This window comes from Melanostigma gelatinosum, assembly GCF_949748355.1.
Source record: "Melanostigma gelatinosum genome assembly, chromosome: 20".
Classification (NCBI taxonomy): Eukaryota; Metazoa; Chordata; class Actinopteri; order Perciformes; family Zoarcidae; genus Melanostigma; species Melanostigma gelatinosum.
Window position 1 is genome coordinate 14,188,451 of NC_136653.1, and position 16,426 is coordinate 14,204,876.

The 16,426-nt window shown below is 42.9% G+C and overlaps 2 protein-coding genes across 3 annotated transcripts; both read right to left on the bottom strand.

Moving 5' to 3' along the window:
- klhl40b (kelch-like family member 40b) lies at window positions 1–3,614 on the bottom strand. The gene is made up of 6 exons (XM_079292268.1): window positions 2,247–3,614; window positions 1,682–1,842; window positions 1,490–1,597; window positions 1,153–1,338; window positions 633–782; window positions 1–415 (listed from the first exon to the last, which is right to left on the bottom strand). The coding sequence occupies exons 1-6, from the start codon at window positions 3,366–3,368 to the stop codon at window positions 304–306; spliced, it is 1,839 nt and encodes a 612-aa protein (XP_079148394.1). The 5' UTR covers window positions 3,369–3,614; the 3' UTR covers window positions 1–303.
- A 738-nt stretch (window positions 3,615–4,352) lies between these two features.
- Window positions 4,353–11,461, bottom strand: hhatlb (hedgehog acyltransferase like, b). Of its 2 annotated transcripts, XM_079291770.1 has the most exons (13): window positions 11,417–11,461; window positions 11,268–11,314; window positions 8,991–9,128; window positions 7,359–7,426; window positions 7,168–7,281; window positions 6,495–6,689; window positions 6,193–6,402; window positions 5,828–5,999; window positions 5,559–5,703; window positions 5,441–5,476; window positions 5,161–5,362; window positions 4,931–5,072; window positions 4,353–4,844 (listed from the first exon to the last, which is right to left on the bottom strand). In XM_079291770.1, the coding sequence occupies exons 3-13, from the start codon at window positions 9,094–9,096 to the stop codon at window positions 4,645–4,647; spliced, it is 1,590 nt and encodes a 529-aa protein (XP_079147896.1). In that variant the 5' UTR covers window positions 9,097–9,128; window positions 11,268–11,314; window positions 11,417–11,461; the 3' UTR covers window positions 4,353–4,644. The 2 variants fall into 2 exon arrangements, with proteins under 2 accessions (XP_079147896.1, XP_079147895.1); XM_079291769.1 differs by having other exon boundaries at window positions 11,268–11,451.
- Window positions 11,462–16,426: the final 4,965 nt, after the last annotated feature.

Consider the following 16,426-nt stretch of genomic DNA (forward strand, 5'->3'; position numbering starts at 1 on the left):
GTCACGTACGTTTTTGGTGTTAGATACTTACAGTTTATTCCATTCCAGTGCAAATATGTCAACAGGTTACAGATTGTTTACAGTTTTACAATCTCAATCAGATTAAAATCACTTAAACACATGTGAAAATGGCTTCAATCCAAAAACAAAATTGTGCAGAAGTACAATCGGCGACATCATCAGAACTGCTATACTGTGTAGCAGAGGGTAAAATAAAACAAAACTGAACACCACAGTGAGCTCTACAAATGCAAGATGTCACTGTGCACAGATCTCTGTTCACAAGCAGGGACCAGAGGGAGTTTACATCTTGGTGAGATGCAGGGTGTTGAGGCGGACCCCCAGAATAGTGGCCCCCGAAGCGTACTGGATCTCTTTGAGGATCCCCTTCCACGTCCTGTCCGTCTCATCAAACCTGAGGAGGTTAACAGACTCTAAGGTAAATCTTAGACACACACTGAAAAACTAGCACTCAACAGTGCTGGTTATGATTTTATACATCATGGATCACAACACACATTTTTGGCTAAATTACCAGCACAGCGCAAATGGTTAAAATGAATTATTGAGATGATTAGTGAGACTTCCTATTTTACTTTCTCTTAGAAAGGTACGAATCTGTTATGACCCACCTCCAGATGTCGTTCATCTCTTTGGGAACAATCTCTTCGCTGTCCTCCAAAGGCATCATGGCAAAACCTGCTACAGCATACAGCAAGCCAGCCAAAGACACCAGGTTGAGGGAGCTACGCTCCTGGGGAAACACTTCAAAGTCTGACCACCTGAAAAATGTAAACGCACACAAATAGAGGCACAGTTCAGTAACGGTACACCTCCAGAGGGCTCAAGAAGCGTCACTGGGAAATTGATATTTTTCAGCAAAATGTAACCTTTTTAAGTGTGTTTCGCTGCAGAGAAAAGCAACAAGTGAACAGTTTTATTCAGTAAAAGCAGTTTGAAAATATATTAACCCAGTGAACCAAACAGTATCTCTTCAGTGTGATTTCCTCTTTCTGCGAAGTGCATGCACAGTACATCACATTTGTGATTTGGTAACTTGATGCCGTAGGCAGTTTGCTGTGGGGCCAGCAACTGTGTGTGGCACCCTCATCGGCTTTTGCCAGCCTGACTCACTGATTTCGAGGAACTCACTTGTTGGCAGCGATGTCGTACACCTCCACAGTGTTTGTCAGCCCGGTGTCGGTGACTCCTGCAGCCACATATATTTTGTCTTTATGAACAGTGGCTCCAAATAAAGAACGTGCAACCTTCATGGGAGCGAGCTCCTTCCACTCAAATCTCCTGGCGTCATATGCACACATCTTCTTCAGGCAGCTCCTTTTCACAAGAGAGACAAAGAACATAGTGCATGTCTCTTTATATGATTTCTATTAAGAAAGATATTCCTACTCCATGTGTTGTAGGATTAATGAATAAGCCTTTGCACTCGCCGATGAATATTAATATTTTAATCCCACTTAATACTCACTTGTTGTCTCCCTTTCCCCCAATCACATAAACAACATCATTGTGGGATATGGTTGCATGTCCGTAGACCGGGTAAGGAAGTTGCTCTGATTCACCCCATTTAAAAGATCTGTAAAGGTGTAAATATATTAGGATTCAGTCCGGAGAACAGCAATCCGTTCAATGAGTTACATTAACTTTGACTTGTACTCACTGTCTGTCGTAGACCAAAACTGAGTCCAGCGTCTGCTCCTGCTCCTTCAGTTCCCTCCCTCCCAAAACAAAGATGGAGTTCTCAGCCTCACCCAGCCCAAACAGGAAGCGGGGAGATGGGAGGGGAGGCATCCCCAGCCAATCAGCAGTGGCCGGGTCATACTGAGGTCAAACATTTGTGAATGGGGTTTCGTTGACACAATCTGAAGTAGACATGCTGTCGCACATGCAACACTGCAGGTAGATGTACTCTTAACATCCCTTATTTATTTGCCCTTTATGTAGATGCATGAATAAGGCTGAAGCTATATGCCACTATCATCAAAACAGATCAATTCTAGACGTCTTTGTGCATCATTGTATCCACATTTTCCCAGAATTGACCCCGACATATTTACTATCTTTGGAAACCTGATCACTATTACAATGTAAAACACAGTTTTGTGGGTTTAAACACAACCACCAGTGGAGAAGTGGTTTTAAAAAGGTTTAATACAAATATGGAGCATCATCAGCAGGTCACTTAAATTTTTAGCAACAGAGGTAAAATATGTATTCCTCCTTACCTGTAGGAAATAAGCGCACAGTGGATCTTCTTTGTTCTGTTCATCAAAGAATAATCCTCCTGCAGCAAAGATCTGGTTCTCCTTGGTGACCAGGCTGGTGTGGTTCTTGGGAATCTGTGTGGAAAGTGACGCTAAGAAGCAGTCGTTCCCAGTCGGATCGTAGGCCACAGCACCTGCCTCGTTCACCATCAGTATCAGGTTCCTGACAAACATGCCAAATCGCAGGTTATCATTCAGGATGCCGGGCAGAAGACCTTCCTCTTCCTCTTTATCCTCACTATCCCCATCTCCCTCTGCTCCTCCGTCCTCCTTTTTGCTTTTTTTAACCTCCGGCATTTTCCCGGCATGAGCGTCCCTGATCAGCTGGAGTTTCTGCTGCAGCTCGGGATTAAAGCAGATCAGTTTGTGTTTCGCCACCTTTTCTTTCAGGTAATCCTCCTTTACCAGACGCAAACGAACGCAATCCAGCAAACCTGGCAGATCTTTCTCTCTGCCCTCAGTGTCCCGGGACATCCAGTTCATCAAAGCCTCGAACACGGCCTCCTCTGTCTCTACGTTCAGATTGTCGTTTGCTAAAATGGCTGCCAGCTCGCTGGGGAGCAGCTGGAAGAACTCCTCATCTCTGGAGATGAGATGAAAGCGCTCGCAGGCGTAGTTTCGGGCAGAGACGGCCAACCTTGGACAGTCCAGCATCAGGCCGAGCCTGAAGATAGCCAGACAGTTGCTGAGGCTCAGGCGCTTCTGTAGGAAAGACACACAAACAGTAAAAATTGAAGGGATCTGGTACACATTAGCCACGGCGAAGATGTCCTGGACGTTCTGCTCCGTCACGTTAATTTTGGAGGTGTACAGGTACTTGAGGATCAGCCCCATGACGCCAGGCTCTACATCCTCCAAGACAATCTCTTTCTTCTTGCTCTCCTCCAGGTCGGACAGAAAGATGGTGCGGAAGTAAGAGCTGCAGGCGCACAGGACCAGCCGGTGGCAGGGGAACTCCTTGTCTTTGATCTTCAGCACACAGTCAACCAGCTTGTCGTTCTCCAGCAGCTCGAACAGGCCGTCCTGGAGCAACGTCTGCTGGTACATCCTGGGTTCGTCCATGGGGTCTATCGGCAGAGCCATCGTTCCTGGCAGGGAGAGTTTGAGGAGCCTTTTAGGGGCTTCAAATCAAACTAAATGGATCTTCTTTACAGCAGAATTTTAGTTTCTAGCCTTGAAAGAGGATTCAGAGGCACAGTCAGTCTGCTATTAGCAGCTGAACCCAGGGACGGCCCACTCCTTCAGCTGTTCTGACCCTTCAACTGAGCTCCAACTGGTAGGTTATTTATAGTCCGATTGCTCGGTGTGGAGCTATGGGCTTCGTTCTGGAACATGAAATGCAATATCCACGCTTCAATCCCCTGTCCCACCTCAACCCGCTCCCCAGGAACATCCACCCACTCTCAAGACAGCTGACAGCAGTGCTTCATGGGAAATATGTCCATCCTGAGTCACGGGTGGATCTGGAGTAGATGTGTTCAGAGGCTGCCCCCTGTGGACTCTGTGACGGAGTCATTATTGCAATACCACCAACATTATTTTCTGTTCTGCCAAAGCCTGATATATCTTTCTCCTTTGTGCCCAGTTTATTTTGTTTCTTTTCATAAATGCCACATATAGCGCTCTGCGGCCAGAAATACTCACCAGCTCACCAAATGTGTATTCATCTGCAGCTTAATAGTCTCCAACAAAGTCAATTTATAGACTGTTGAAGGGAATTATTAAGCCTTTTTCAAATGCCAACATATATTCAATGTCGCTATGTTTTTATAATACATGTTTATATACAAGGTGTTTTAGACATACATCAGCTGCTGCAAAAATTGCAAGTTAACCCTTATTTAATTGTCAGTAAATATCTTTTACATGTTCAGGTCCAGAGTTTAAAGTGTTTCCAGTGTGAAGGCATCAAACTGAAATAAAACTGCCAACTGCTGATGTAACGCTACAGAAATACATTTGCGAGCCTAATGACAAGACTCAACACTGACTCACGTACTGGAGAAAATAACCCTTCTCTCATTCATATTTAAACCGCTCCATCAGAAGGGAAACAGACACAACATATTTGAACAAATCTTCTCAGTTTATTTTTTGCATTGATGACAAAGGTTTCAGTTTTGACACTCCTACAGTGTTGTTACACTTATTGTTCATTTTCAGTGGCTACTTGACATTATACTATTATATCATATTTAAGTAAGTCTTTAAGTATGTCTTTAAACAGTTAAATGGTGGTAAACATATTTACAGTTAATACTGAGCATCAATTCACAATTCATGGTTTAAAAATGTTGACAGCCGATCATACTCTTGGCTGTTTCCATCCTTCGCTATTAGTGAAGCCAACATCAAACATCTATTCTGCTTTTTCCTTGCTGGGATCTGCGGCTGGTTGAGCAGCAGTGGGTGCAGCTGCAGCAGTGGCGGCGCTCTGAGGGGGATCAGGAGGAAGAGGATCGGGATCATCGATAAGGGCCTGCTTCCTCTCGCTCTCCTTAATCACTTGAATCAGGCAGTAGGTCACAAACATGACGATGACGGTGGTTATAGGGAAGCCTGGGAAAGTCAACAAAACAACCTGTCAATAGAGTTGAACCACATTTCATACCCTCTTTTCAAAATGAAAAAAAAACCTAAATCACCTTTAAGAAGCAGCCGCTTTGCGACCAACTTGGCAAAGTCCAAACTGTTCAAGGCCAGGATGTTGTATAACACAATGGTCCAGAAGTTCAAAGTATTGAAGACGGCTCTGATCCGGCGGGATGTTGCTTCTGGCATGGCCATCTGTAAATTAAACATTATTTATGAACAGAAAAGCATTTTATGTCAGCATCCCAGCTGAAATGTTGAAGCCAACCTCAAGCTTACAAACCTCAAACGAAGCAAAAGGCTCCATGGAGAAGAACTTGGCGGTCCACAGCTCAAAGTTGAGGCCGAAACAGTTAAAGAAAGCCCAGACCAGCACCGCCTCGCAGGGTCCCAGCCACAGGATGGTGACGCCGAAGGTGCACAGTGTAGCCACCAGCTCCTGCACCACATTCTCATGTTTTCCACCCAGGTAATCGTACACGTACCTGTGGATAATGACTCAGCATCAGGACTTCGAAAAGTGTCAAGATCGATACGATTTTAATTCAATTTATTGATCTCACTTGCACAGCCACTCGTTAATCCCTCTGTCAAAATGGCTGTGAAAGACAAAAACAGGATTCGATTTCCAGATTTGTACTTTGTAATGAGCCAAATGTGATCTGTGTGAACTCAACGCACGTTTCAGCAAACACGTAGAGCATAGTGATGCATTTTGGTGGCTTGGGAGGGTCCAGATGATCCAGTCTGGACACTGTGTTGATGACTCCAAACATGACAGCGGCTTTTACCCAGTCGTACACCAGGTTAAAGTAAGCTAGGCCCACTGGAAACAATGCAATTATTAGCTATGCAGTCAATGTATTGTCACACACCAACAAGTGTGCGCTCTGGTTGACATGCCACAGCATTAAGTCAAGATCGTTACATTTCAGGGAGGAGGCACAGACCTAGAGCCCAGTCAGAGGCATGCTTCAGCAGCCTCAGGTCGGTGGGGATGGTGAGGATGTACAGGAAATGGAAGAGGACGTCCACTACAATGATGGCTCCCAGGTGAGTCAGGCCCTGCAGACTGATGTTCCACATCTCCCGCTCTTTCCTGGTCAGGTCGGACTTGTTGGCCTGCAGGGGGCAGCAGACGCGTGTCACAAAGCCAGAGACCTCCACGCTGCTTTGCTACAGCTCAGTAAAGGCATCCTCTGTGACTGTGGCTCCCAGTGTGCCCCCCCCCTCACAAAATAATATTCAGGTTTTCAGATGTTTCTCTGATTTTGATCACTTCCTGTGAGTTATTGGAAGGTTTTACTTAACTTACCTGAATATGAAACTTATCAAAGGTCATGATGGGCCCAAAATAGAAGAAGGGGAGGTAGAAGTTGTACTTGAGCAGCTCCAGGATGTTGTAGTTTCCATCTTTCCTCTCGCAGTTCTCCAGCGCAAAGCTCATACAGCGCATGATAGTAAACCCACAACCTCCATAGAAGAGAACATGACGCAGCTCAAAGTCACCCGCCACAAAGCCCGTCTACATGGAGGAGAAACAGAGGAAATAAAGCGGGAAATCATTAATATTCATGGAGTTTGTAATGTAACTTCTGTTAAGTGCCGGCAGTTTACCTGCCAGGACACGAAGGGTTCACACTTGAACGTAGCGAGGGTGCAAAGACCGGTGACGAAGCAGAGCCAGCGGACTTTCACCAAGGAGATGCTGTAGAGCAGAATGCAGTGGGACAGGATGAGGGTGACGTAGGTCCAGCCCATACTGGTCCACACGGCCAGCAACCCATACACCATGTAGACCAGGGACCTGTACTGTGGGACAGAACTGTAGTGTCACCACCAGTGATGGAATGTAGCTACGACAAATTCAATGTAATTGTACTTGAATTGAGTATTTCCATTTTATGCTACTCTAGACTTGTGCTTCTCTGAGGCAAATATTGTCTCCATTTAAGTGACAGCTGTGAGACTCTGCAGTGCTGTTAACCAAACAAACTGCCATAATATAGAGCTACATTTCTATTTCCATTCTTTCCACCTGGTCCCATTCATCATCAGCTGTTCAGCTAATAAAAAGTGACTGTGCAATGTTGTAAAAATAAATCGTGACAAAGAGGATTTCAAATGTCACGAAGCGTTCTTAGTAACACGACACAGTGAGAGATGAACCCGAGTGTTTCTTTCACCTCATTTCAAAGCGACTCATTTGCTTGGATCATTAAACCCGAGTCCTTTACTTCCCCTACTACACTCTTCTTCAATCAGTTAATCAGTCAGTCAGGAGAAGCACCTGTGGAGCCAACATGGAGCACATCTTGGCGAACAGCACATGGCCAGAGAGGGCAAACAGGATGTGTGCTCTGAAGGTGGAAAACCACATCATCCACTCAAAATCAGCCGTATCCTGTAGATCAATGAAAGAATGTAAAGTTAGAAACATCGTCACGTCAATGGCAAGATTAACCATCAATGTGGTCTCACCATTTTCCTCCCAAAGTAGTACCATCCTGGCTTCACGCTGGGTTTGAACGTTTTTCTGTTTGCACTGGCTGAAAATAGGATCGAAAAAAAATCTATTGTGAATTTTAAAAATACAAAGAAATTTAAAGAGACAAAGCTTCATATGAGTATATCTCACATCAACACACATTTTCTATCATGTATTTTGTTGTCCTTGAATGCAGAAGTGAAACTATTGTTCCAAGTGAACACAAGTCCTATTTTCCTCTTGTGCTCTGTGGTATTAATACTGACACCTGATCTCCTCTGCGTGGTCTGCATAGCACCGACTCTTCACCCTCACACGGGGACACTGCCCGTGTGCTGTAAGTACACTGCACATTGTGCTGTCTGTCGCTCTACACAAAGCTAAACTCATGCCTCAACATCAGGTCTACAGTCCAGACTCATTTATTGGGCAAATAAGAGCCCTGATTTCTTTAAAATATAAGATTTGAGAAGTTCATACATTGTTTTTTTGTTTGCACATCTGCATGGGAGTATGTGTGTGACTGCAGAAAGTACCTAACTACAAGTTATTTTATTTGAGCAGCCTTTTGTATGTCATTGGTTTGCACTCATATACATTTGTTGCACTTTACCAATAGAAAGTTAGTCAGCATCATTATTTAAGTTTATTTTTCTGTGTCATTATTTTCTGGACCGTTATTGTTCCATCGGCCTTTTACACAGAAGACATTTGTCACAGAAGGAAAGAACGGAGCCACCATGAATGTTAATGGTAACACCGGTGATTTTCCTACTTTAAGTCAAAATGTGTTGTGTGAAAAAGGCCTGTGTGCACTTTTGAGGGCACTATGGAGAGCATGAATTGCACACTTCGAATTTGTACACTTAATTAATTAATTGGACAATAATTAAATAATGTTAAATGTAATGAATTGTCAAAATTAGATTAATTTTCTGTTGCTTGCATGACAACTCCCTCATGCTAGTTTTGTTGCACCGGTTGCAGATTTATCATCTTCATTAGTAAATAAACTCCATGTTCGTTGGTAGGCTGCATAGCCCTGCCCAACTTGAGCTGAGGTCTAATCAGCCAGAATCAAACACCTGTGTGAGTGTGCAGGGCTCTGCAGTGTGTGGCACGGGCCTGAAGTCCATTTGCTCCTATTGTTATTGTAAACGGTTCACAGATACATGGTTTGAATTTCTCATAAAATGAAGTCAGGTTTTTTTGCCGATCTTTTCCTGAACCTAACTCAGTCATTTTGAAAAGACTATGCATGTGGAAAATTGACACATGATTCTGGACTTTCACAGGAAAAAGCATGAAAAATGAGTAACTTTTTCGTACGGTATCATATGAACCGTTGTATGAGGATATTCACAATGAGTCATTGTTTTGGGTCTTTCCTTGGATAGACAATAAGAAAATCCAGACTATCACCAGACTTATCCTTTAGTTTAAGTACTTTTCAAAAGATTTGATTCAGCACTTTTATGTGTGCGAGTAGATTACAACACAGATGATTGTGTTCATGTCAAACCGTGTCAGGGTCGTATTCATCAGCAGAGTATGAACTGTACTTCACAAGAAGGATATTCTACTGCTCTTTCTGCATGCGTTTGTGTGTACCGTCTCATACTCACAACTGGACAGGTCAAAGATCCAGCTGGAAGCCCAGAACATGGCCAGACAAAGCACGGTGTTGTAGAAGTACATCTCATATTTGGGAAGTGCAGCTTTGATCCCCATGGTGACACAGACGGAAAGAGCTCCGGAGGCTCCTGAACACACCGACATCAGACCAGTCAACACTTTATCGGCACAACTAAACCAGGTTTTACTTCTGAAGTGACATCGCACTGTATTACAGCTTGTGGGGGCTTCTTTATCTCGTACAAATAAAAAATGGTGGTTATCACCGTCTCAGCCTCATCACACTCACTGTACAGGAGGGAGGACACGTTATACAGCTAATATAAAACTAAAATGGAAAGTGAAAAAATGCCACTTCACTGTTTATATGAAAGACATCTTATCACAGATTCCCCTTCATATTAGTTTGTTTTCATCCTGCCTGTCTAATTAACTCTCCTGTCATTTCAGGTCCTGCCATTCACCCCCTATCATCACCTATTCCCCTCACCTGGTCCTCCACGCCCATCTCACCTGCAGCCCATTCCCTCATTAGTCACTCACTATTTAGGTCCACTCACTTGCATGTGTTCCCTGCCAGATTGTCTTGTGTGTCTTAGCAATGCTCTCCAGCGGTATAGCTATAGTATTGTTCTGATCTGCCTGTTTTCTAGACTTTGTATGTTTGCTGGCCCCTTATTGGATTTGTTCGCCTTTTGGACTGACCTCCCGGTGTTGACCCTGCCTTTACCAAGTAAATAAATCTATTCTTGTGTTCTGTCTCTGAGATGTGCTTTTGGGTTCCTGTACCTGTAATCCTTACACATCTATTCCAACTGCAACTAAAAATAGACTTCTCAGCTTGTCAATCATTCTTGATTTAGGTCACTGTCATGTGAAAAGTATACTGTAGCCTTAGTGGTGGAAAGTAATTTACTTCCTGTATCACAAGTACTGCACTACAGGAACTTTACTTAAGTACTTCCTTTCTCTAACGATTTACTTTTACTTCAGGGGGAAAGTTTGTATTTGTGTTTTGCACTTACTGTAATGTTATTTGTGTACTGTTCTTAACAATGTTACAAATCAAAGACTAGAAAATAAGATGTAGATAAATAAAAATGTATTAATTGCAATGAAATAAAATTCACACAAAGACAAAAGCTTTTATAAAATGTAGGATTAGACCTATTGCCAGATGTGGAAGAGTATTCAGAACCTTTACTTCCATAAAAGTAGCAACACTGTAAAGATATTCTTCAAAAAAAGTCATCCACATACTGAAGTATTAGCAACAAAGCATCAAAAGTAAAAGTATTCTGTGCAAGTATGCACTTACACAGATTGGTCCCTGCCAGTATTGGGCTGATTATCATTTTATTGGTTCTTTATTATAGTTGGTCAATGTTGAGCTAATTGTATTAATGTAGGCCTACCTTTCAAGCTGGTCTGCCTGGACCATCTGGTTAAATCAGAGGTATAATTACTCATTTGGCAGCAGACTGGCTCCTTCCAGAGTTTTTTATTTTTAATCTAATTTGAATTACTTATATAATTTTGGCTATAGCTTCATCTGCAACAATGCATACTTTTTCAAGCTTATTGTAAGTTGTTTTTTTTTTAATGTAAAAATATTTTTCCTGCAAAAAGTACCTAGTTACTGTCTTTGTCAAATAAACATAGTAAAGTTAAAAAGTACAATATTTCCATCATGGTATGTAGAAGAATAAAATGGAAAAAGTAAAGTTCATTAAATTGCATACTGCACTCTAGTAAAGGATTTGCACACATCTGCTACTTCTTCATGCTTTGCCAAATATAAATGTGATTCTCAAGCGTTATGCTGGTGCCTCTCCTGTATCATAAGAAGCTGTTTTCTTACATCAGAGAACGGTAAAATAATGCAATGTGGCTCATGTTAAATTATAGTTTCAAAGCAACCATCAATTAGGAATTTTAACTTACAGTGATTATCAGGTAAAATAAACAGTGGAGGGCGAATGGCCAACTTTCCACTGATTAACTCGGAGACATCAACAAAGTATCCTCCAGCTGTCTGCTATTTTTAACCAAACAACTTCTCTGGAATGAAGTTCTTCATTTGGTTATTTTGCATTATAATGCTGTATTGCTTTGTAATGCAGAAAACACATTCAGAATCAGGTCTATAACATATATTTTTAACTCTTAAAACCTCTGGCGGTTCTCTCTTCACAATGTAAGCTGTTTAAATGCCACACGGTCACGCTCTTCAGTTTGTCCTCTGCAGCACCTGTTGTGATACTGACCTTGAACGCAGCAGTTGCGAGCCTAAAGGAGTTGCTATAACAACACACTTTAGCCGAATTGTTCAAAAGAGGGGGGGAAAAAACGCAGATTAAAATATCATATTCCAAACAAAAGAAAAGAAAGCATGTAAGAAAATGTAAACTATTACATCCGCTCGGGGTGGGCTGTGGGTCCCTCTGACTCCCTGAGTGGGAGCTGCCACCGGTTAAAGGTGACATGACGTATTTATACTTTGACCACTGACACAGAGGGGGCGGGACATGAGGGCTGCTCACACACTGTAAACCACAACATTAAGAGTCCATTAGATGTTTTAAGTTCCCCTACCGCCGACAGTACTTCCCTAACTGATGCAGCCGAGGGTTAATCTACCTCAACCCACTTAGTGCAGCTACATTAGCTCTATTAGGGTGTCTTCATTATGATGAATCACATGTAGCACTGTATCATTATATACAAATTAGCATGAATTAACGTTACTATGAAATTGTTGCATTGGGTTTGTAAAAAAACGTTATATTACTTTACATTTTCAAATTAAAAGCCCTCTTGTCTCTTGCTGGTTTGTTCCTGGTTGCCAGATCTGTTTTGGGAGGGTGTTGCAATTTTGAGCTGTGCCGAACATCCGTGCCTCTCACATTCTACAATGAACTGTGAAACGACACACAGTGCCGTCTAGTGACCGCAACACAAAATACAGTGCAGTGAGAAGCAGTGGAGTCACAGCTGGAAACATAAATAACACCTCAAAAAAGTATCAGTGATTGATACACATCCATTAGGAAATGTTGCAGCGGAGACAATACTGCTAGAAAAGGAACGCCACAGAGGAGAGTTGACCCTCTAGCATGTTTGTAACTGGTGGACCTTTCCTTTAGTCTCTGTGACACGCTCTAATCTCCAGATCCTGCTGTATACTTATGTCTGGTCAAACTTCATCTTCCAATGAGAGAAAATAGCTTTTTCCCATTTGAAGAAATATCAAATTCATAAGCTTTCGGTTTCAAAAAATGACTGGTTAAAAAAAGAAAGCAGTAGAGGAGTCCTTGTTTGGCTATTCGTTCTTATTGGTCTCTTGTCCTTCAAAGACGGGGTACTTCTTCTCCACCTCGGCCCACGTCAAAGTGTCGTTAGCCAGATCTCGAACCATCCCTGGCAACTCGGCGACCTGCAATATGATTTTGTAAATTAGCACAAAACAAAATCTGCAATTATGATGCTGTACACACCTTGTATTCTGTTCATCAAAGCTAAAGTTATTGGATTGTTGTACCTCGGCCCTGATCTGCCTCATGGAGTCTCGGGCTCTCAGCGTGGCCGTGTGAGGCGTCTTGTTCACCGTGTCGAAGTCGACGGTGATGCCAAACGCCACTCCGATCTCGTCGGAACGGGCGTAACGCCTCCCGATGGATCCTGAGGAGTTGTCCACTTTGTGGGACACGCCATTTTTAGTCATTGCCTCGGCTTAAAGGAGAAAAACCAAAATGAGTCATCAGTTTGAATAGATATGCTTTAAAAGGAAATTCAGAAACACTTAAAATACAAGTTTTTGCATTTTAGGAAATATACTTATTTGAGTTAGATGGGAAGATCGACACCCCTCTTGAAGCTACGGCCTAAAGTTAGCTTAGCTCAGCATAAAACCTCTCGGAGAAGTAATTGCCCCCGGCCAAGAAATAGTCCCCATACACAACATGTTAATTAGTAAGCTTAAGAAGTGTTGGTTGGCAGATTTTGTTGCGGACAGAACAAGGCTAGCTGCTTCCCTCTATTTCCAGTCTTTATGCTAAGCTAACTGGCTCCAACTTCATATTCAAACGTCTAACTCTCGACATTAAAGCAAAATAAGAGAATTTCCCAAAATGTCGAGCCATTTCTTTAAACTTCGTAAAGCTGAATTGAAATCAGAAATTGAGCATCACACTCGCATAACTGGTGGACAAACGGTGTGAACTCCTGGTTGTGACTCAAAGGAAGGATGGAACATTTGTATGGAGCTACGGTGGCAGGGAAGCTGAAATACTCGAGAGAAAATAAGTTGATTTAATTGAAACAATCGTATGATTCTCATTCAGATGTCATTCCTTGTTTTGAAGCATTCTTACCGTCCTCTGTTCATCCCCCTGCCGGATGCGGAACGAGTGCTCGAAGATGGAGTACATGATTCTGCCGATGCCAAAGGACGGCTCGATTACATTGTGAACAATCTCCTCCACTGTGGGAAAAGAGAGCCGGTTGATTTCCCACATGAACAAACTCCCTGTTCTGCTCTACAGACCTGAAAGCAGGTTTGGTGTCGCCTCTTACCGTGCAGAGTTTTCTGGAACCTCTTCACACCGACCATGTCTTTGGTCAGTTTAAATGTTCTGCCTTGTGTCTCAACGCTGAACTCCCTACAGACATGGACAGAACCAAATAAACTTACAATCTAAAACACACACAAATGTAAATAAACCTTCAGAAATAGACTTCAGCAGCGATCACTGCGGTCAGAAATCACCCCTTTGGATTGAGAAGCTTCTCCTGATCACTGATGTAGCATTTGTCACAGGCAGCCAGGTACAGAACCAATTTGGCATCTTTCTTGTAGGCCGTTCCTATGGCTCCCTTATTGGGCTCAAACTGGACAACGTTTACCACTTTGTGTGCAGAAGTTAAGGAGTCCAACAGAGGAATCCAGCTTGCAAGCAAAAGGAACAAATGAAGGTCAATGAGCTTAATAAGGAAGGTAGAAAACAGTCGAATCATTTCATTCAGCCCGAAAGAATCACAAAGAAATAGTATAACGGTCCGAATGAAATGATTGGACGGCCTACCTGCCTGCCTTCGCGTCTTCTTCCTGTGTCTTCCATAAGCAGTTATCTTGACACCTGTGAGCAGGGGCGGACTGGCCATCGGGGATACCGGGGGAATCCCCGGTAGGCCGACGGGGTTTGGGCCGGTCTCTGACATCGCCGGCCCGACTATATTATATGCTTCACAGAACACGTTCAATTGACTCTAATACCGAAAGTCAATAATCAGTGAAAACTGTATCAACAGTATAAACTGACATTATACTACTCCTCGCGATCTGAGGACGCCATAGCACGGCTGGACACGACGGTGCTTTTAAAAACTTTTTCTCCATTACCGCGGTCTGCGCCGTGCGCTCGTGCCGGCGACGGTCGGGGCGGGGCCGGCGGAGGTGCGAATGGCCGCCGTAGACCGGCGAAATACAGGGGCGGCTCGACTGTCACGGCGTCCATGAATCGAGGACTTCTTACTGGAACTGAAACGATGTACTGGGATTAAATTCTTTGTCAACAAAGAATTTGGTAAGTGACAAACTGCGTTTGTTTTTTTACATCTGCAGTAACGTTTTTATGAATAATATTTGATGGCTCGTGCTCTTGTGTGGTGGAATGCGTGGATCCGCTGCAGGTCTGCTGGATTGATGTGCTTTGTTGTCATATGAATATATGTGACTGGTTCTTATGACTTTGTGGCTGTCCTTGTGTTAATTACGTTGATTTGACCATGCGTTGTCAGTTATTGACGTGGCGTCCCGTCACGGATTCATGTATCTGCAGCTTGCGTCACTCGCTCAGAGACAAGCCGTTTTGAGTGCGAGCTAGCAGCATGGCACCGGTACCAAAACGTAAATCCTTTAAAGGTGGAGCTGAAAAGCTCAGGGAGAAAAAGAAGAGATATCTGGAGGAAGGTGCATCAAAATATTTAAAAATCTCTGACTTATTTGGGAAACCACCGACTGGTGACAGTGTTATGATGGTAAGTTGTGGCATTGACTTGGCCAATGTTAGCTTGCTTTTCACAGATGAGGTAGTGTTCGGCTACAAGCTAGCCTAGCTAACGTTAGCTAGATAAATGATAAATGTCCAAAATTGAGACCGTTATGATCTGGTCAAATAAGCAAGCTGGCGCTGTTCGCATCATCGAGATTATCTAATTTAACATGTTAGCCGTAGTTACTTGCTTACAATCGATGAGCAAGCTATCCATGGTGGTAGTTGTAAAGAGGGCAATCTTATCATTTCTAATAATTTATGTCAAATAATGTTTAAGTTAACCAGCTCTCAACAGCACCTGGAGGCTTTTATGTTGATGGCTACTCAGACAGATGTTTTGCAGATGCTGGACAGTGAGAAAATCATAGACGGTGTTGCAGAAAAGAGTGAGCTGCTGCAAAAACTACTCATGTAGTGAGGTAATAATAACACATGAGTATACTGATATTGTTTTTTATTACTATGTGACTATAATGCACCTGGGCTGGCAGAGTTAGTTTAGGTTCTGTTACTTAACTTATTGTTTTGTTATGCACCTTCAACACCCCTACACACACACACACACACACACACACACACAATCACACACCCAGCATGCAACACTACTGATACCACTGATGTTCACACCCCATCGTATGTTCTGTTCATTTCAATATAGTTCAAACTAATTCTACCCTCTGATTCCAGTTTCTTTATTGTGTGGTCTTTCTCTGCTGACATTCATTCCTTAAGGCTCTGTAGTTATAGTATAACCATCTGATACTAGCCCAAAGTTCAGCATATTCATCGAGCAAACTACTACCTTGGAGTATTATTTTATTCAATGTGTCCATCCAGGCAAATTGGTGGATCCAAATGTTATAAAAAAAAACATATATGATGTAATTTATTTGTAATCATCGAAAATAATGTTAAGTGTATGGGTATTTTTCCAAGTAGGCCACTGACATCGATACGTGCGATGCATTGAGTGGGCCGGTCTGACAGTAAACTCCCGGGCCACTTTTTTCCCCCAGTCCGCCCCTGCCTGTGAGTACGAACAATAGCCATGTTCACACATATTATTTGGGGGGCAGTGGCTTCGGAGGGAGGAAGGGGTGGGCTGTCACTAGATTTAGCAGCTAGTGCTGTCGACCACTCTCATTCAAAAAAGAGCTGGCAACACTGGGCTGCTTTATTAGTTGGGATCATTTAAAAAATCTAGCATATACTCTTGATTCTTGGTTTCTCAAGACTCTCTTCAGCAGATGACGATCTGGAGTCAAAATCTGCACGTACGTCATGCTGCACAGTGAAGCTCAAACATCCAAATGTTGTGATAATGAGCAGAACACGTTTTTGAGAGGTTGACTTTAAATATCCAGATTTTA